The sequence below is a fragment of the Trachypithecus francoisi genome, unplaced genomic scaffold (genome assembly GCF_009764315.1).
Source record: "Trachypithecus francoisi isolate TF-2019V2 unplaced genomic scaffold, Tfra_2.0 Lachesis_group21, whole genome shotgun sequence".
NCBI classification, from domain to species: domain Eukaryota; kingdom Metazoa; phylum Chordata; class Mammalia; order Primates; family Cercopithecidae; genus Trachypithecus; species Trachypithecus francoisi.
The window spans coordinates 32,750,633-32,771,045 of NW_022681467.1; the positions used below are offsets into that span (position 1 = coordinate 32,750,633).

Genomic DNA, 20,413 nt, shown 5'->3' on the forward strand with positions numbered 1-20,413 from the left:
TGAGAGGCTTAAAGACTATCCCAACATTTCACTCCCCACCTCAGTGATTGTAATTTGTGAATAAAACAAAGTAAGAAGGTCCTAAAGAACTTCTACAGGAAAGGCCAGAAAGGCAATATAGGATGCTGAAAAAGCTCACAGCTGCACAATGATGAGACGGCAGAATAGGAACATTCATCTGGGATGACATAAAGAAATTCCCATGTTTATTTACCCTCAGTTATTTTCTCTGAATTCCAGAGGGAGTAAATGAAGTGCTTTGAGAAACTGTTTATTGTGAGAGAAGTGGTGCAAAATGCTTTTGGACATTTTAAGTGTGCTGAAAATGCATCTGAATTTAGAAAGCACACAGCCTTTAAGCCAATGGTTCACGAATTTCAATGCGAGAAACACCTGGAGAGTTTGTTTAAAATACGGAAAAAATCTTCCCACCTCCAGTGATTCTGATTCTGTAGTTGTGACATGGGTTTTGTTTGCCCATCATCCCTTTGGGAAACTACCTTTTCAAGATCCTTAATAATCCTATTTGGTTCGTGTAGTTTGGTGGGAGCTGACTCCAAGCCAGGCTAACCAGAGTCCTGCCCAGAGCTAAAAAGGAAATGACACACCCTTTCTGCTGCAGTTTTGAGCTGATGGTAACTATTTTTGCCACTTTTAGTGCAAGTCCATCTGAGAGATTAATGGAGCCCTAATGAAAGAAACTGAGTCTCGGGATTCAATCCTGACGACAGACCCTTGGACTTTGCTGTAATATAAGCCTATACAATTCCTTAAGGTAGTGTGAGCTCAGTTTCTGCTACTTCCAACCAAGAGTCCTGACTAATATAGTAGGTCTGATGTAGGGTCTTGGAAAATGCTTTTTTTCTTTGAGACAGGGTTTTACTCTGACACTCAGGTTGGAGTGCAGTGGCATGATCATAGCTCACTGCAGTCTCAATTTCCCGGGCTCAGGTAATTCTCCCACCTCAGCCTCCTGAGTATTTGGAACTATGGGGTGTGCCACCACAACTGGCTAATTTTGCACTTTCTGTAGAGACAGGGTTTCACCATATTGCTCAGGCTGGTCTTGAACTCTTGGGCTCAAGCCATCTACCCGTCTCAATCTCCTAAAGTGCTAGGATTACAGGTATGAGTCACCATAACTCGCCAGAAGATGTATTTTTTTTTTTTTTAAACAAGCTTCACAGGGGATTCTGAGGCAGTGTTTCAGACACTTTAACAAACACTGCGCTAGGAGACTGAAGAAGCCTACATCTTTAAGAGCAAATATCTTGCTGTAGCGTCCTTACAGAATACAAAGAGAAACAGCCTCTTGTCTCTTCTGGTGGAGTGCTGGGACAGAGCACTGCACCAGGGTAGTATGAGGGACATATGTCACATATGCACTCTATGACTTCTTTGTTTGGTCCTGCATTAGTGAACTGAGTTTCTCAAAGTATTTCATGTCCCATAGAGAAACAGTCAGTGGTGAAAATGTAGTGTAATTCCTGTGTCAGTAAATGATATCACCATTAACTTGGCCTCCAAAGTCAAAAACTGAGGAGTGGGGAGTTAGCCTGAATGCCTTCTTCCTCCCTGCCATTCCTTTCTGATTCAATCAAGGTCTGCCTACAGATGCTCCTATTTCTTTTTTTCTTTTTCTTTTTTTTTGAAATAGAGTTTCGCTCTGTCGCCCAGGCTGGAGTGAAGTGGTGCGATCTTGGCTCACTGCAACCTCCGCCTCCCGGGTTCAAGCAATTCTCCTGCCTCAGCCTGCAGAGTAGCTGGGATTACAGGCACACGCCACCAAGCCTGGCTAATTTTTTTACTTTTAGTAGAGACAGAGTTCGCCATGTTGGCCAGAATGATCTCGAACTCCTGACCTCAGGTGATCCACTCGCCTTGGCCTCCCAAAGTGCTAGGATTACAAGCGTGAGTCAGGGCGTCTGGCCAATGCTCCTGTTTCTTTGCTCCCTCCTCCTCTCCATCTCTGGAGCCACTGCCCTAATCAGGGCATCATCATCTTTTGCCTGAAAAGGTGCAATTGCTTCACTGCCTGTCCTTCTTCCTGTCCGGGAGAACAGGCTCTAATCCAACTCCACCAGAGTCACACTAAAAATCCACATCTGATGATGTAAGTCCCTTAACTAAAGTTCTTCAGTGGCTTCCCAACTCCCATAATATCAAGTCCACTATCCCAATTCTTAGTTGGTCCCAATCTATCACTGCTAACTTCTGACCACTTTTTAAAAGCAGCTTTAGTGGCTGGGCATGGTAGCTCACGCCTGAAATCCCAGCACTTTGGGAGGCTGAAGCAGGCGGATCACGAGGTCAGGAGATTGAGACCATCCTGGCCAACATGCTTCAGCTCTAGCCATCACATCACTTTCCAGGTGACAGGAAGAAGAAAGATGATGAGCCTACTCTCTCCCTTTAAGGTTATTTGTCATAGGTTGCATGTACTACTTCAATTTGCATCCAGAATTTAGACAAATGGTCACACCTATATGCAAAACGTCTAGAAAATAAGAGTATTTCAAATACCCAACTAAAGTTCAGGGATTCTATTACTATAGAACATGAAAAAATAATTAGCGAATACTGTCTCAAGTATTCAACTCACTGACTTTTAGTAAATTTACAAAGTTGTGCAACCATGACGACAATCCAATTTTAGAACATTTCCATCACTGCAAAAAGATCCCTGGTATCTGAGCCCTTCTTACTATCCACTTTTCTCTCCAGCCACTTTGATCTGCATCTGGCTTTTAGCGTTATCAGCTTGGGGGCAGCTCTGCTTTCAGAAATCATTTCCTGACCCTTTGTTTAATTAAGTCCCGACCTAGGGGCTTCCACAGAACTCCCTACTTAGCTTTAGAATACTTATGCATCTATGTGGCTACCAGATGGTGCTGCTTAAGGGCGGGGTGCATGTCCTGTCCATTACTTATAGGGCCTAATAGCACCTTGCACATAGTTGATGCTTTAGGTAGCCTCCTAAGAACAATCACCCCAATCTATATGTAAATCCACTAACGTGTGGAGTCCTAACTAGGGAAAGGAAGCCAGGCTGGTGGGAGCAGGGGAAAGTAAAAAGAAAAAGCAGAGAAACTGTAAGTCTGCCTTTCTTCATGGTCGAGGACACGGCCCTTCTGCACAATTAACTCACCATCTTCCACTGCCCAACTATCGCCAGACACCTGCAAATTAGCTCACTGCAATTTGGCATTATCTATACTGCACAAGGCCCTCTTCAACACATAGCATGAACACTATGCTGTAAAATCTCCACCAAGCCTTTGTCTCCTTGCAGTTGGCTTCTCTTTTGCAGGCTGCCTGTTGTCTCTCTGGCACCGTTATTTTCCTACTTTCTCTAATAAATCTGCCTTCCTCTACCCACAACTGTCTTGGTAAATTCTTTTACCCGAGCACCACCGGCCCAGTCATTGCTCCCCTGTGACATAATGAACTTCAAGTAAATGACAAAAATATAATCAGAATAACATTTCCTGGCTGGGCGCGGTGGCTCATGCCTGTAATCCCAGCACTTTGGGAGGTCAAGGAGGGCAGATCACGAGGTCAGGAGATCGAGACCACGGTGAAACCCTGTCTCTACTAAAAATATAAAAAATTAGCCGGGCGCGGTGGCGGGCGCCTGTAGTCCCAGCTACTCTGGAGGCTGAGGCAGGAGAATGGAGTGAACCCGGGAGGAGGAGCTTGCAGTGAGCTGAGATCACGCCACTGCACTCCAGTCTGGGTGACAGAGCAAGACTCCATCTCAAATAAATAAATAAATAAATAACATTTCCTGAGTAAAGTCAGTTAAATTTTTAAAAGACTCCATAGTTTGCATATGATCTACAGCAGTTCTCAAAGTCCTCCCAGAGGTAGAACAAATACAAGCAATAGAATAACACTAAAAGTATACTTAAAAAAATTAAATAGGGCAGCACACGGTGGCTCATGTCTGTCACCCTAGCACTTTGGGAGGCTGCGGCAGGTGGATCACTTGAGCCTAGAAGTTCGAGACCGGTCTGGGTAACGTCGAGAAACCACAAAAAATAAAAAATTTAGCTGGGCCTAGTGGTGTGAGCCTGTAGTCTCAGTTGCTCCAGTGGCTGAGGTGGGAAGATTCTTTGAGCCTGGAAGGTTGAGGCTGCAGTGAACTATGACTGTGTCACTATATTGCAGCCTGGGTGACAGAGAAAGACTCTGTCGCAAAAAAAAAAAAAAAAAAAAAAACAAAAACAAAAACAAAAACAAAAACAACAAAAAACAAAACTAAATATATTTAATATGTTGTACTTTTATTTATTTATTTATTCAGAGACAGAGTCTTGCTCTGTCTTCCAGGCTGGAGTGCATTGGCGCAATCTCAGCTCAATGCAACCTCCACCTCCCAGGTTCAAGAGATTCTCCTGCCTCAGCCTCCCAAGCAGCTGGGATTATAGGTGCCCACCACCACACCAGGCTAATTTTTGTGGGGTTTTTTTTTTGTTTTTGTTTTTGAGACAGAGTCTTACTCAGTCACCCAGGCTGGGGTGCAGTGGCATGATCTTGACTCACTGCAACCTCCGCCTCCCGGGTTAACACCATTCTCCTGCCTCAGCCTCCCTAGTAGCTGGGACTACAGGTGCCCACCACTGCGCCCAGCTAAATTTTTTGTGTTTTTACTAGAGATGGGGTTTCAATCTGTTAGCCAGGATGGTCTCGATCTCCTGACCTCATGATCCGCCCGTCTCAGCCTCCCAAAGTGCTGGGATTACAAGCGTGAGCCACTGTGCCCGGCCTCAGTTTTGCATTTTTTTTTAGTAGAGATGGGGTTTCACCATGTTGGCCAGGCTGGTCTGGAACTCCTGACCTCTGGTGATCCACCCACTTCAGCCTCTGAAAGATTTATTTTTATGTAAGAGTTGAGTACAGATAAGCTGTAGCAAGTACCAAACATTCAAGAACAATTTGTTAGAGAAATACACAAAAGCAAGCTCAAAAAATTTTTAAAAATTTAAAAAGCTTGAGTGTGGTGGTACACACCTGTAGTCTCAGCTACTCAGGCGGCTAAGGTGAGAAGATCACTTGAGCCCAGGAGTTCAAGGCTGCAGTGAGCTATGACTGAAACACTGTCTCTTAAAATAAAAAAAAAAAGTAAGACTGTTACTCCAGGTTGGAGTGCAGTGGCTATTCACAAGTCCAATCATCATGTACTATGGCCCCAAACTCCTGGGCTCAAGTGATTTTCCTGCCTCAGACTCCTGAGTAGCTGGGACTACAGGTGCGTGCCACCATGCCCAGCTTTAAAAAAAATCTGCATTAATTTTTTCTCTGGATGGGTAAAAGTATTCTGTTATTTGATTTAGTTCAGTTTAGAGAACATAATAAGCACTACACCAAGATATTATGTGACAGCCATTCACTTAAAAGAATACTTTTCAAATAGTTTAAAGCAGGGAAATCTCTTCTTAAATAAAATAGTTGCCCAGAATCACAATAGAGAAAGCAGATATAAAGAGGCATTGCTCTGGTTAAAGTGGGGTGGGGGCATGGGACTTTATTCTGAAGCCTTCCTGCCTCTTCCATAGGAATCTTTGTGGAAATTTCCAGGGTGCCTCCAAATGTGAAAAACACTAATCAAAAAAACCATCTTTATACCTACTATGTACCCACAAAAATAAACAAAAAATCCATCCTGTTTGATCCTTTCTCTGATTCCAGTCTTCTTTATGTATACATATTTACTTTTTAAATGTATATATTTATTGCCTTATTTTTAGGCAAAATCATTCTCAAGTGAGTTGCAGACATTATGACACTTTACCCCTAAATAACTTTAGTATCTTATCTCCTAAGAATAAGGACATCCTTCTGTATAACCACAGTATTTCATACCTAAGAAAATTACACTAATTTTTTTTGTTTCTTTGTCTGAGACAGTGTCTCACTCTGTCACCCAGGCTGGACTGCAGTGGTGTGATCTTGGCTCACTGTAACCTCCTCCTCCTGGGTTCAAGCGATTCTCCTGCCTCAGCCTCCCAAATAGCTGGGATGAGAGGCATCTGCCACCATGCCTGGGTAAATTTTGTATTTTTAGTAAATTTTGTATTTTTTGTATTCACCATGTTGGCCAGGCTGGTCCTCAACTCCTGGCCTTAAGTGATCTGCCCACTTCTGCCTCCCAAAGTGCTGGGATTGCAGGTGTCAGCCACTGTGCCTGCCCAGAAAATTACACCAATTTAATATTCTAGTATAGAGTCCATATTTAAATTTTCTCCAAGCTTTCTTGTATAGCTTTTGTTTTTGAACCAGGATCCAATCAAGGTCACACAGTGCATTTGGGTATGTTTTTGAGTATCTTTTTATCTAGGACAGTTCCCTCACCACCAGTTTTACTTCCATGATGTTAACTTTTTTGAAGAGTCCAGTTCAATTATCTTACAGAATGTTCTTCATTTGGGATTTGTGGGATTCTTTTCTGATGATTATGTATTATATTCTGATTTATATCACCAGCTTTATGTATATCGTGTCTTCTCTACAAGAGAATCATTAGATTTTTGAGGGCAACCATCTTTCACAATACCCAGAGCTGTGTCACATACTCCAGTGTGACTGTACGGGATTAATCCAGAGGCTGTACGGGATTCTGTTACCTGTTATATGGCACTGGATGACACAGAAGGAAGCTGAGCACTATATCTGTATACTTGGGTCTGGATATAAATAAACTCACAGTATTTATGATTTGTTGGCGGACTCTAGGCTGGCTGATTATGGATAACTGGGCACAGATAACTCCCATAATTTCTGGCACCTGAAGAGGAAAAAGAAATTACTAAGACTGTGATCCTGTAGGACACTGATGGCTATTGAGGATATTGTGGCCATTTCTGAAAGGTCCTAGGGGAGTGACTTTTTCTTAAAGACAGGGTCTTGCTCTGTTGCCCAGCCTGGAATGCAGCGGTACAAACACAGCTCACTGCAGCCTTGAACCCCTGGCCTCAAATAATCCTCCCACTTCAGCCTCCCGAGTAGCTGGGACTACAGGCACACACCACCACACCCAGGTCATTGTTGCATTTTTTGTAGAGACAAGGTCTCTCTATGTTGCCCAGGCTGGTCTTGAACTCCTGGGCTCAAGTGATCCTCCTGCCTTGGCCTCCCAAAGTGCTGGAATTACAGGTATAAGCCACTGTGCCCGACCCCTAGGGGGTGACTTTTAAACAAATTGTTTATTATTTTTTAAAGTTTATAATCAAAATCACTTAAAATATATCTGTATGTGTGTATACATATATAAAGGATTTGGAAGGATTTATAATCAAAGCTGTCAATACTGTGTCTTTTTGAGTGATAGAATATTAGATTTTTTGCTTCTATATTTTTTCTAATTTTTCCTCAATAATTGATGTATTGATTTTACAATCAGACAAACTAATAAAAGTGTTGCAAGGAAGATGGGCTTTTTTCCACTGTGACTTTGAGAATGGCAGTGGAGTCCTTACCTATCTTCCTCCCAGAGATGTCCATCTGGCTCAGGTAAGGGAAACTGGAGCCATTGGGCTTTGGTCCATTTCTCTGCTTGGACCACTCTTCCCACCCACAGATGCGTGGGTTCCTGCCTCTGTGGAAATGTCACCTTCTCAGAGAGGCACACCTCAGCCACTTAATATAAAATGGCCATCATCAGCACCAATAGGCTAGGCACGGTGTCTCACGGCAGTAATCCCAGTACTTTGGGAGGCTGAGGCAGGCGGATCACTTGAGGTCAGGAGTTTGAGACCAGCCTTGCCAACATGGCGAAACCCCATGTCTGCTAAAAATACAAAAAATTAGTTGGGCGTCATGGCAGGCGCCTGTAATCCCAGCTACTTGGGAGGCTGAGGTGGAAGAATCACAGCAACCTGGGAGGTGGAGGTTGCAGTGAGCCGAGACTGCACCACTGCACTCAAGCTTGAGCAACACAGCAAAATGCTGTCTCCAAAAAATAAAATAAAATTCTGGTTAACACAAGGGTAAATTTACTGTTTTGGGGAAAGATTCTCTTCCCTGAATAAAGACATAAAAAGGAGGGCAACATCTTTCTTCTTCTTGGACATAGTCTACTCTGCTCAGAAAGTCCAAAATTGCTCCGACTACCTTATGACCACATGAATAGACAAGGTAGAAGGATGAAGAAACCCCTGGGTCTTTGATAACACTGTTGAATCACTGAATTAATCTTGGAAAATACTCTGTGTCCAGACTTCTTATTATGTGAGAGAATAAATCCTTTGGCTAAGCTTCTACCTGCTGGGCTTTTTTGCTGCTAAAAGCACCCAACTGATACAAATGCCCATCTCATCATGCTCTTATCATGTCATTCTTTTTGCATCTTTGCTATTTTAATAGGGTAAAAAAAAAGGGTGCTCATCATTTGTTGTTGTTGTTTTTTAATTTGTTTTATTTGTTGCTGTTTTTTTGAGACAAGATCTCCTTCTGTTGCCCAGGCTGGAATGTAAAGGCTCATGCCTCATGCCTCACGGCTCCCTGCAGCCTTGTCTTACTGGGCTCAAGCACTCCTCCTGCCTCAGCTTCCCAAGTAGCTGGTAACACAGGTGTGTGCCACCATGCCTGGCTAATTTTTAAAATTTTTTTTGTAGAGATGGGGTCTCACTATGTTGCCCAGGCTGGTCTTGAACTTCTGGGTTCAAGCAATTTGCCTGCCTCAACCTCCCAAACTGCAGGGATTATAAGTGTGAGCCACTATACCCGGTTCTCATCATTCTTAAATTACTTTTTATTTGTACCCAAGTACAATATGGGAACACAATTTAAAAAGTCCAGTGGCATTTCAAGCTTCTTTCCTCCCACTTCCTCAGGTCTGTTCTCCAGAGAAAAGGGTTCTTTTACCCCTTTTGTCCCTTCCAGCATGTCCTTCTCTATTTCTTTTTTTTTTTTTTTTTTTTTTTTTTTTTGAGACGGAGTCTCGCTCTGTCGCCCGGGCTGGAGTGCAGTGGCCGGATCTCAGCTCACTGCAAGCTCCGCCTCCCGGGTTTACGCCATTCTCCTGCCTCAGCCTCCCGAGTAGCTGGGACTACAGGCGCCCGCCTCGTCGCCCGGCTAGTTTTTTTTTTTTGTATTTTTTAGTAGAGACGGGGTTTCACCGTGTTAGCCAGGATGGTCTCGATCTCCTGACCTCGTGATCCACCCGTCTCGGCCTCCCAAAGTGCTGGGATTACAGGCTTGAGCCACCGCGCCCGGCCAGTCCTTCTCTATTTCTAAATAACATAACTATATAGTTATTTCTTGATGTTTTAATTTTAGATACATTTAGATAAATTCTCTTTAATTTTGATTTCTAAGTCTGCCTCCTTCTAGGGTCACTTATGGCTTTTTATTTACATTTATTTATTTATTTATTTATTTATTTTGAGGCAGGGTCTCACTCTGTCACCCAAGCTGGAGGGCAATGGTGCAATCTCAGCTCACTGCAGCCTCTGCCTCCTGGGTTCAAGCAATTCTCCTGCCTCAGCCATCCAAATAGCAGGTGTGCACCATCATGCCTGGCTAATTTTTGTATTTTAAGTAGAGACAGGGTTTCACTATGTTGCTGAGGCTGATTTCGAACTCTTGAGCTCAAGCCATCTTCCTGCCTTGGGCTCCCAAAGTGCTGGGATTACAGGTGTGAGCCACTACGCCTGACCACTTACAGCTTTTTAAATCTTGATACCTTTAACCCATCTGGATGAGTATCTAAAGTTATTCTCATATGTGTTAGTTATATCTCCCCAGAAAAACTCTACTTTTATAGAATATATGGACCACACTTTTTTTTTTTTTTTGAGATGGAGTCTCGCTCTGTCGCCCAGGCTGGAGTGCAGTGGTGCGATCTTGGCTCACTGCAACCTCCACCTCCCGGGTTCAAGCGATTCTCCTGCCTCAACCTCCCGAGTAGCTGGGACTACAGGCACACGCCACCACGCCCAGCTAATTTTTGTATTTTTAGTAGAGACAGGGTTTCACCGTGTTGGCCAGGATGGTCTCGATTTCTTGACCTCGTGATCCGCCCGCCTCAGCCTCCCAAAGTGCTGGGATTACAGACGTGAGTCACTGCACCCAGTCATGGACCACATCTTAGATTTTTAAAAAAATCTCCCTCCCTAGTTACATACACAGTGATTGTTTGATATATGTTTATAGAACGGATATTTGTGACTAAACAGACTAAGGCTTTGACCCTGTACCCACGAGTAGTCATTCTCAGCTGAATAGGACAAGCAGAGACTTCAGTAGCTGCAGGGATGAAGAGGTCCTACTGGCTTTTTAAACCCAGGAAACAGACACTGAAAGTTTACCTTCTCAAATCGGGACTCTGCATTTTTTGCCAAAGTTAGCAGTAATTCTCCTGCTGATCGCTGGATGCAGGGATGATTCAGGTTTTTCAGGGTATCAAATGTAGTCATTATAAACTGGCAGAGCTCATTTGAATCGAGAAAACCTTCAAAGACCTGAAATGATGTAGGAAAATGAATTTCCAAGAAATATGGAAATATGGTATGATAGAAAGTGCCCTGAACAAGGACTCGAGTCTAAGTTAACAATCAGAGAAGTGGACAAAGATGTACAAGGCTGTTTTATTTGAGTCTTGTGGTTTTGTTTTGTTTTTGGAGATAGCATCTTACTCTGTCACCCAGGCAGGGGCACAATCACGGCTCACTGTAGCCACAACCTCTTGGGCTCAAGTGATCCTCCTGCCTCAGCCTTCTGAGTAGCTGAGGCTACAGGCACCTGCTACCACACTCTGATAATTTTTAGATTTTTTGGTAAACACAGGTGTCTCACTATGTTGCCCAGGCTGGCCATGAACTCTTGGCTCAAGCGATCCTCCCGCCTCAGCCTCCCAAAGTATTGGAATTATAGACGTGAGCCATGCACCCAGCCCAGTCTTGTTTATTATGGTAAAAAGGTAGAAGCAATCCAAATGTCCACTGCTAGCATCTGTGCATGGACTTTTGCTGCTCCGACACTGAGGCTGGAGTGCAGTGGTGTGATCAGAGCTCACTGCAGCCTGGACTCCCAGGCTCAATCAATCCTCTGACTTGTTTCCTGAGAAGCTACGACTACACAGCCAGCTAATTTTTTTATTTGTAGAGATGGGTCTTGCTATGTTGCCCAGGATGGTCTGGAATCCTGGGCTCAAGTGATCCTTCCACCGCAGCCTCCCTAAGTGCTGGGATGACAGGGGTGAGCCACTGCACCCAGCCTGCTGCTCTGACATTTAGAAAGAAGCTTTATTGGCCAGGTGCAGTGGCTCATGCCTGTAATCCCAGCTCTTTGGGAGCCTAAAGCGGGAGAAACACTTGAGCCCATGATTCGAGACTAGCTGCTTGGCCAACATGAAGAAACCCTGTCTCTACTAAAAATACAAAAATTAGTTGGGTGTGGTGGTGCATGTGTGTAATCCCAGCTACTTGGGAGGCTGAGGGAGGAGAATCACTTGAACCTGGGAGGCGGAGGTTGCAGTGAGATGAGATCGTGCCACTGCATTCCAGCCTGGGTGACAGAGCGAGACTCCATCTCAAAAATAAAATAAAATAAAAGAAGCCTGGCATAGTGGCTCACGTCTGCAATCCCACTACTTTGGGAGGCCGAGGCAGGTGGATCACCTGAGGTCCGAGTTCAAGACCAACCTGACAAACATGGAGAAACTCTGTCTCTCCTAAAAATACAAAATTAGCTGGGCGTGGTGGCGAATCCCAGCTACTCAAGAGGCTGAGGCAGGAGAATCACTTGAACCCAGGAGGCGGAGGTTGCAGCAAGCCAAGATTGAGCCATTGCACTCCAGCCTGGGCGGCAAGAGTGAAACTCCGTCTCAGAGAAACACCTCCCCCCAAACAAAACAAAACAAAACAAGAAAAGAAAAAGAAGCTGTATTATGAGATCTTCAGAAAGAGTCACACTTTTATAGGATAGGACTTAAAAAAAAAAAAGGCCCTAATGTTACACAGCTGACAGGTTCCCAGGCATAATTAAAATGCCTTGTCTGGAGACAACATACTAAAAAATGTGTCATTCTGTCTTTCTTTGCATTTAGTAGTAGATAAAGTCCTTCACATGATTATAATAGGTTTAATTTAGTGGGTACTTACTAGTAAATTTTTTTTTTTTTACAATTTACACTGTTTACAATTCAGTCGTGGTTTAGCAAAGCATTTTCCATACGATATCTCATTTAACCACGACTGAATTGTAAATAGTGTAAATTAAAAAAAAAAATTGTAAAAACTGTCCCAATTTTTACAGATCTCCATCATGCAGATGAGAAAATTGATGTGCAGAGAGATGAAATTACTTGGTACCTTTCACCCTACATGAGTAAGATACGTGGGTTTTCTTTATTTTCCCTTAGCCCCTAGAATGCCTAGTACCTAGTGGATATATAAGTATTTATTGAATAATGCATAACTACATTAATTTAAAAGTGTCTGGCTTGTTGGATCAACCATACTCTCTTGCAGCTCCTTTTTGGGACCAGCATTTACGTTTGTAAGACACTGGCAATTATTAATAGTAGGAGCAGAGCTGGTATGAAGTGAAATCCAGGGATACTGGCCTCAATGGCAGGTTGACCTTAACCCCCAAACTAAGAGGGCAAGGGGTATATGGGCCAGGATCCTGGTGCCTTGTCTTCAAACTATGGAATGTTTAGAGACCACATTCCTTGGGCAATTGTGTATGGTTTTGTTTTATAAGAAACGACCAGAACTTTTTCCAAAGTGGTTTTTACTATTTTACATTTCCATGAATAAATACAGGAGACTTCTGGTTGTTCCCCACCCTTGCCAACACTTCTGGCTATGGTTGTAATTTTAGCCATTCTTGTTACCTGGGCAATTCTGAAGGGACAGCTGTAGAAGCATTTAGCGGCAGAGCTGTAGAGCTCCAGGAATTCTCGACATTTTGTCAATGCTCTTTTCAAGCTTTGCTGATTTTTCTTGTCATGTATGATATCTGAAAAGAAAATATAAAATATGAATACTTTCTGGCTTCTTTTTCTCTTCTTGATTTTACAGGTCTGGTTGATCTCCAGTTTAAAGTGGATCCCAAGATCTTACTCTTCTTTTTCACTTGAACAAAAATGTCTGGGGGAGGGAGTATGTGTTCATCTGAAGGCTGATTTATTTCTCTTTTCTTGTAGAACAATATATAAAAAGAGCCAAAAGAAAAAGCAAAGAGGAGGTCGAGGCAGGTGGATCACTTGAAGTCAAGAGTGTGAGACAACCCTGGCCAACATGGTGAAAATAAAAAAATTAGCCGGGCATGGTGGCACTCTCCTGTAGTCTCAGCTACCTGGGAGGCTGAGGTGGGAGGATCACTTGAACCCAAGAGGGGGAGCTTGCAGTGAACCAAGATCACACCACTGCACTCCAGCCTGGGTGACAGAGTAAGACCTTGTCTTTTTTTTTTTTTTGAGACAGAATTTCATTCTTGTTGCCCAGGCTGGAGTGCAATGGCGTGATCTCGGCTCACTGCAACCTCTGCCTCCTGGGTTCAAGCGATTCTCCTGCCTCAGCCTCTTGAGTAGCTGGGATTACAGGCATGTGCCACCACGCCCAGCTAATTTTGTATTTTTAGTAGAGACGGGGTTTCTCCATTTTGGTCAGGCTGGTCTCAAACTCCTGACCTCAGGTGATCCACCCGCCTTGGCCTCCCAAAGTGGTGGGATTACAGGCATGAGCCACAACACCCAGCCGACCCTGTCTTTAAAAAAAAAAAAAAAAAAGCAAAAGCAAAGAGCTTTTTGTAAGAGCAGAGCATTTGAGTGATTTGTGAGTACAACCAAAGCATGCTACCTTATTTCCCCCCACTGGTGAGGAATGGTGAGGGGTCTCCCTATGAAGCTTAGGTTCCCAGAAAAAATTGCCCAACTTTATACTATGTATGATAATTCTGATATCAGAACTCTTCATCATTGTCTAGTTTTGCTGATCATTGTAGTGTCTTGTTTTTCTTCTGTTTTATTGTGACCTCATTGTTGCTGGAAATTTGTAGATGGAAAATTTATCTTTGAGCCCTTGGCTGAGGATACTGTCTCTCCAACTAGAAAATAAGCTCCCCAGGGGAAGGTATCTTGTCTGTCTTGTTTAGTGATGCATCACTAGAACAATAAATGCTTCATAACCATTTGCTGAATCAATAATCAACTGTATTTCTTTGGCTGTACACCTGGTAGAGACTGCTCATGCTCAGAGGTGCCCAACGACAGGACAGTCGCTTTGGGAAGCATGGAGCTTCCTTATCCATGTGAAGCACAGACCCAGGCAGAGGAATTACAGTTGTGTGTAGCTTAACAATTGGGATACATTTTGAGAAATGCACTGTTAGGCTACTGTATTACTGCATGAACATCACATAGAGTGTACTTTTTTTTTTTTTTAGACAGAGTCTCTCACTCTGTCACCCAGACTGGAGTGCAGTGGCGCAATCTTGGCTCACTGCAACCTCCACCTCCCAGGTTTAAGCGATTCACCTGCCTCAGCCTCCTGAGTAGCTGGGACTACAGGCCACCACGCCAGGCTAATTTTTGTACTTTTAGTAGAAACGGGGTTTTGCCCTGTTGGCCAGGCTGGTCTTCAATTCCTGACCTCAGGTGATGGACCCTCCTCGGCCTCCCAAAGTGCTGGGATTACAGGCATGAGCCGCTGCGCCTGGCCTAATTTTTTTTTTTTTTTACATTCTAAAGTGTTTTTGTTAAAAGCTAAGACAAAAACACACACACTAGCCTAGGCCTACACAAGATCAGGATAATCAATACCACTGTCTTCCATCTTCACGTCCTGCTCCACTGGAAGGTATTCAGGGCAGTAACACACATGGAGCTGTCATCTCCTATGATAACGCCTTCTTTAGGAATACCTCCTGAAGGGCCTGCCTGGGGCTGTTTCATAGTTAACTGATTTTTTAATAAGTAGAAGGAGTACATGCTAAAATAATCATAAAATGTATAGTAAATAAATAAACCAGTAACATAGTTATTTATTATCATTACCAAGGATACGTACTGTACATAATTGTAGGTTCTATACTTTTATATGACTGGTAGTGCAGTAGGTTTGTTTACACCAGTATCACCACAAACATGAGTAATGCATTGTGCCATAATGTTATGATGGCTACAATGTCACTAGGTGATAGAAAACTTTCAGCTCAGCTGGGTATGGTGGTGGACACCCATAGTCCCAGCACTTTAGAAGGCTGGGGTAGGAGCACTGCTTGAGCTCAGGAGTTGGAGACCAGCCTGGACAACATAGTGAGACTTTGTTTCTTTTTATTCTTTCTCTCTCTCTCTCTCTTTCTCTCTCTCTCTTTCTTTCAGATGGAGTCTTGCTCCGACACCAGGCTGGAGTGCAGTGGCATGATCTCAGCTCACTGCAACCCCTGCCTCCCAGGTTCAAGTGATTCTCCTGCCTCAGCTTCCCAAGTAGCTGGGACTACAGGTGTGTGCCACTCCACCTAGCTAATTTTTGTATTTTTAGTAGAGACGGGGTTTCATCAGGTTGGCCAGGATGGTCTTGATCTCTTGACCTTGTGATCCGCCCGCCTCAGCCTCCCAAAGTGCTGGGATTACAGGTGTGAGCCACCGTGCCAAGCTGAGACTTCCTTTCTTTAAAAAAAAAAAATAATAATAAGGCTGGGCGTGGTAGTTCATGCTGTAATCCTAGCACTTTGGGATGCTGAGGCGGGCAGATCACTTGAGGTCAGGAGTTCGAGACCAGCCTGGCCAACATTAAGTAACATTTAGTAGAGATGGTGAAACCCCATCTCTACTAAAAATACAAAAATGAGCCAGGTGTGGTGGTGGCTGCCTGTAATCCCAGCTACTCGGGAGACTGAGGCATAAGAACTGCTTGAACCTGGGAGGTGGAGGTTGCAGTGAGCCGAGATCACACCACTGCACTCCAGCCTGGGCAACAGAGCGAGACTCCACCTCAAAATAAAATAAAATAAAATAAAATAAATTTCAGCTCCATTCTAATCTTATGTGACCCATACATGATCAGTTGTTGACTGAAATGTCATTATATGCTGCATGACTGTACTCGGCAGGGATGGAGTAGCCTGCGATTCAAACACCAGGGGAATGCTGGCTTAGATATCCTCTCAAGTCCCTTCTAACCATGGAAGTCAGTGACTCATTCCTTGACCACACTGGCCCTCTCTCTATTTTTCAAACTCCTCAAGCTCACGCCTACCAAGGATCCTTTCCTTAGTCATTCCTTCTGCCTAATACACTCTTCTTACCTCTCCAGGTGGCAAACTGCTCTTTATTCTCTGGATTACCTTTTCTGAACCCTGCAACTAGATTTGATTCTTACTCATGGCCCCTGTAATTTCCCTTCATAAGCACATTAATTCTCCTGCAGCCTCAACCTCCTGGGCTCAAGCGATTCTCCCACCTTCACCTCCTGAGTAGCTGAGATCATAGGCATACTCCACCACGCCAGCTAATTTTTAAAATTTTTTGTAGAGAAGGGTTTTTGCCATGTTGCCCAGGCTGGTCTTGAACTCCTGGGCCCAAGCGGTCCTCCCAGCTTGGCCTGGCAAAATGCTATGAATATAGGAGTGAACCACTGCGCCCAGCCTCACTCCTACTTCTGACCAAACTAATCACTCTAGTTTGTCCACAGGGCCACGTTTAGCCACTCCCTGGCTATGCAGATGGATGACAATAGTGGGTCTGATCTAGTATTAGGATTCTATTAAGTCAGTGTTGCTTCATCTCTGCCTATGGACTATGTATCTTTCTCTTTATGAACTACTGTAAAAGGCCTTTCCAGAACATGGGGACTAAATGTGTAAGGAGGGCTGGTGCTTATGTTGTGCTGGAGAATTCACTCAGGACCTCGCGGCCTTTAGCAGTGTCTTACACTTCAGCCTCAGGGTGATATGCAGCAGGTAGTGAATGCTCTCTGCAGCCTCCTCAGCCACCTTTTCCTGTGGGTCCCCACAGAGCAGTGCCATCAGAGCCACTAAATGTCCAAGTCTTTGGAATCGCAGTGGAAGCTTGAGAAAGAAAAAGAAAGATGTCATCAGAAAACATGTGCATTTAGTGCCTTCGATTTGAATTGTTGAGAAGTAATCCCAATTCTACTCTCAATTGAAGGGAAGTGTAAGGGTCACAATCAGCCTGTGGATCTCTGTAGGGTTCATATTTAACATAGGTAGACACGGTATAGCTAGTAGATGGTGTTATTAAGAAATAGGGGAATTCTAACCTAAGTAAACAATCTGAAAAATGAAAAAGCTTTGTGCATAAAGATGTTAGTTCTAGCACTGTTTTTATTTTTATTTTTTAATTTTAATTTTTGGGAGTACATAGTAGGTCTATATATTTGTGGGGTATACAGGCCTGCAATGCATAACAATCATATCATGGAAAATGGAGTATCCACCCCCTCAAGCATTTATTCTTTGTGTTATAAACAGTCCAATTATATTCTTTTAGTTATTTTAATAATTTTTTTTATGAAACAGAGTTTTGCCCTTTTCGCTCAGGCTGGAGTGCAGTGGCGCGATCTCAGCTCACTGCAACCTCCGCCTCCCGGGTTCAAGTGATTCTCCTGCCTCAGCCTCCCAAATAGCTGGAATTACAAGTGTGAGCCACTGCACCCAGGTGATTTTTGTATTTCTAGTAGAGATGGGGTTTTGCTGTGTTGGCCAGGCTGGTCTCAAACTCTGAACCTCAAGTGATCCACCCGCCTCAGTCTCCCAAATTACAGGCCGGAGCCACCACAGCTGGCCAAATATACGTACATTTAATATTACCAAATAAAAATGTATTACATTTTTAATATTATTTAAAAATTACTAATGCACAATAGTCACCCTGTTGTGCTATAAAATATTAGGTCTTATTCATTCTAACAACGTTTTTGGTACCTATTAACCATCCCCACCTCTCCCCAACCCTGCTACCACCCTTCTCAGTCTCTGATAACCATCCTTCCATTCTCTATCTTCATGAATTAAACTGTTTTGATTTTCAGGTCCCACAATATGTGAAAACATGTGATGTTTGTCTTTCTATGCCCGGTATATTTCACTTAGCATAACGACCTCCAGTTCCATCCATGCTGTTGCGAATGACAGGATCTCATTCTTTTTATGGCTGAAGAGTACTTCATTGTGTATAAGTACTTCATTGTGTATTCTTTATCCATTCATCTGTTGATAAACACGCTGCTTCCAAACTTTGGCTATTGTGAAGAGTGTCGCAACAAACAAGGGAGTGCAGATATCGCTTCCTATACTGATTTCCTTTCTTTGGGGTATACACCCAGCAGTGGTCTAAAGACCACACTTTGGAAATAATTGCATGACAATAGTAAAGAGAATTATCCTACAGCCAGTCTATGAATACAACTATTAAAAATCAAGTATCTAAGAAATGTATAATGTGTTATTCTGCTAAGTAAAAAAGCTGAGGCCGGGCACGGTGGCTCAAGCCTGTAATCCCAGCACTTTGGGAGGCCGAGACGGGCGGATCACGAGGTCAGGAGATCGAGACCATCCTGGCTAACATGGTGAAACCCCGTCTCTACTAAAAAAAAAAAAAAAATACAAAAAACTAGCCGGGCGAGGTGGCGGGCGCCTGTAGTCCCAGCTACTCGGGAGGTTGAGGCAGGAGAATGGCGTAAACCCGGGAGGTGGAGCTTGCAGTGAGCTGAGATCCGGCCACTGCGCTTCAGCCTAGGCGACAGAGCAAGACTCCGTCTCAAAAAAAAAAAAAAAAAGCTGAACGCGGCCAGGCGTGGTGGCTCATGCCAGTAATCCCAGCACTTTGGGAGGCCGAGGTGGGCGGATCACCTGAGGTCAGGGATTCGAGACCAGCCTGCCACGCCAACATGGCGAAACCCCATCTCTACTAAAAGGACAAAAATCAGCCAGACGTGGTGGCAGGCAACTGTAATCCCAGCTATTCAGGAGGCTGAGGCAGGAGAATCGCTTGAACCTGGGAGGCGCAGGTTGTAGTGAGCCAGTATCACACCACTGCACTCCAGCCTGGGTGACAAGAGTGAGACTCCACCTCAAAATTCATACATACATACATACATACGTACATAAAGTAAAAAATAAAAATAAAAAGCTGAATGCAAAATTGAGATACAGCATTAATTCTATTTATAAAATTCATTTTTTTAATATCCTGCTTGACTATGGAAAAAAAATCCATGTAACGTAGCTGGCAAAAATCATAGCAGAAAAGGAAATATGACTTGAAATAAATACTGAAGAAAACTGGATAAATTAAAAAATTGGCTGGGCGCGGTGGCTCACACCTATAACCCCAGCACTTTGAGAGGCCAAGGCAGACACATCATTTGAGGCCAGGAGTTCAAGACCTGCTTGGCCAACATGGTGAAACCCCGTATCTACTAAAAATACAGAAAAATTAGCTGGGCGTGGTGGCGCATGCCTGTAATCCCAGCTACTCGGGAGGCTGAGGCAGGAGAATTGCTTGAGCCTGGTAGGTGGAGGTGGCAGTCAGCCAAGATCGCACCACTGCACTCCAGCCAGGGCGACAGAATGAGACTCCAAACAATAAATAAATAAATATATAAAAATTAAAAACTTAAAAATAATAAAAATAAAACATTAAGGTAGAAAAGATAAATGAAGTTAGGAATTTGGTTGGCATGCAGAATGCATAATCATTTGCTTGAGGCAGGCCAAGGAGCAAGGCTCTGAACTCTCTCATGGCGAATGTAGACGTACACACAATGGTCCACAGAACATGATTCACGCTGTCCTTAAGATAACAAGCGGCCGGGTGCGGTGGCTCACGCCTGTAATCCCAGCACTTTGGGAGGCCGAGGCAGGTGGATCACGAGGTCAGGAGATCAAGACCATCCTGGCTAACACGGTGAAACCCCGTCTCTACTAAAAATACAAAAAATTAGCCGGGTGTGGTGGTGGGCACCTGTAGTCCCAGCTACTTGGGAGGCTGAGGCAGGAGAGTGGCGTGAACCCAGGAGGCAAGGCTTGCAGTGAGCCAAGATGGCACCACTGCACTGCAGACTGGGTGACAGAGCAAGACTCCGTTTCAAAAAAAAAAAAAAAAAAAGATAACAAGCAATTAGCCACGCAGAGGAAGCACAGCTTTTCCTAGGGTTGAGATGGAAAGAAATTTCTTCCGTGGCTCTACAGAAATAAGACACAGAAATATTGTGAACAGCCTTTACAACCTATTTACAGTAAACACAGCAACACATAGAGCTGTATAACATCTTTAATCCACTGATATAACCTTCATTCATTCAATCAACCAATAAATACGGTGTCAGTTATGTGCCAGGAACTATGACTGGCACTGGGGATATAAGCAGTGAACAAAAGAGAATATCCCTGCTTGCGGAGGTGATGATCTAGTTGGGGAAACACAAAGTAAACAAAATAG

General features: G+C 43.7%; 1 protein-coding gene across 6 annotated transcripts in view; it reads right to left on the reverse strand.

Annotated features, from left to right (window-relative positions):
- Positions 1-20,413, reverse strand: part of MROH8 (maestro heat like repeat family member 8) — an 85,220-nt gene that overhangs the window by 29,478 nt on the left and 35,329 nt on the right. For all 6 annotated transcript variants that reach the window (XR_004431224.1, XM_033186364.1, XM_033186361.1 and 3 more), the window contains 4 exons: positions 16,884-17,019; positions 12,842-12,966; positions 10,311-10,463; positions 6,627-6,787 (listed from right to left, as the gene is read on the reverse strand). Coding sequence is in view for 5 of the 6 variants with exons in the window: in XM_033186364.1 (XP_033042255.1) it covers positions 6,627-6,787; positions 10,311-10,463; positions 12,842-12,966; positions 16,884-17,019 (575 nt within the window). In the remaining variant the exon portion in view is untranslated. The remainder of the gene's footprint in view (positions 1-6,626; positions 6,788-10,310; positions 10,464-12,841; positions 12,967-16,883; positions 17,020-20,413) is intronic.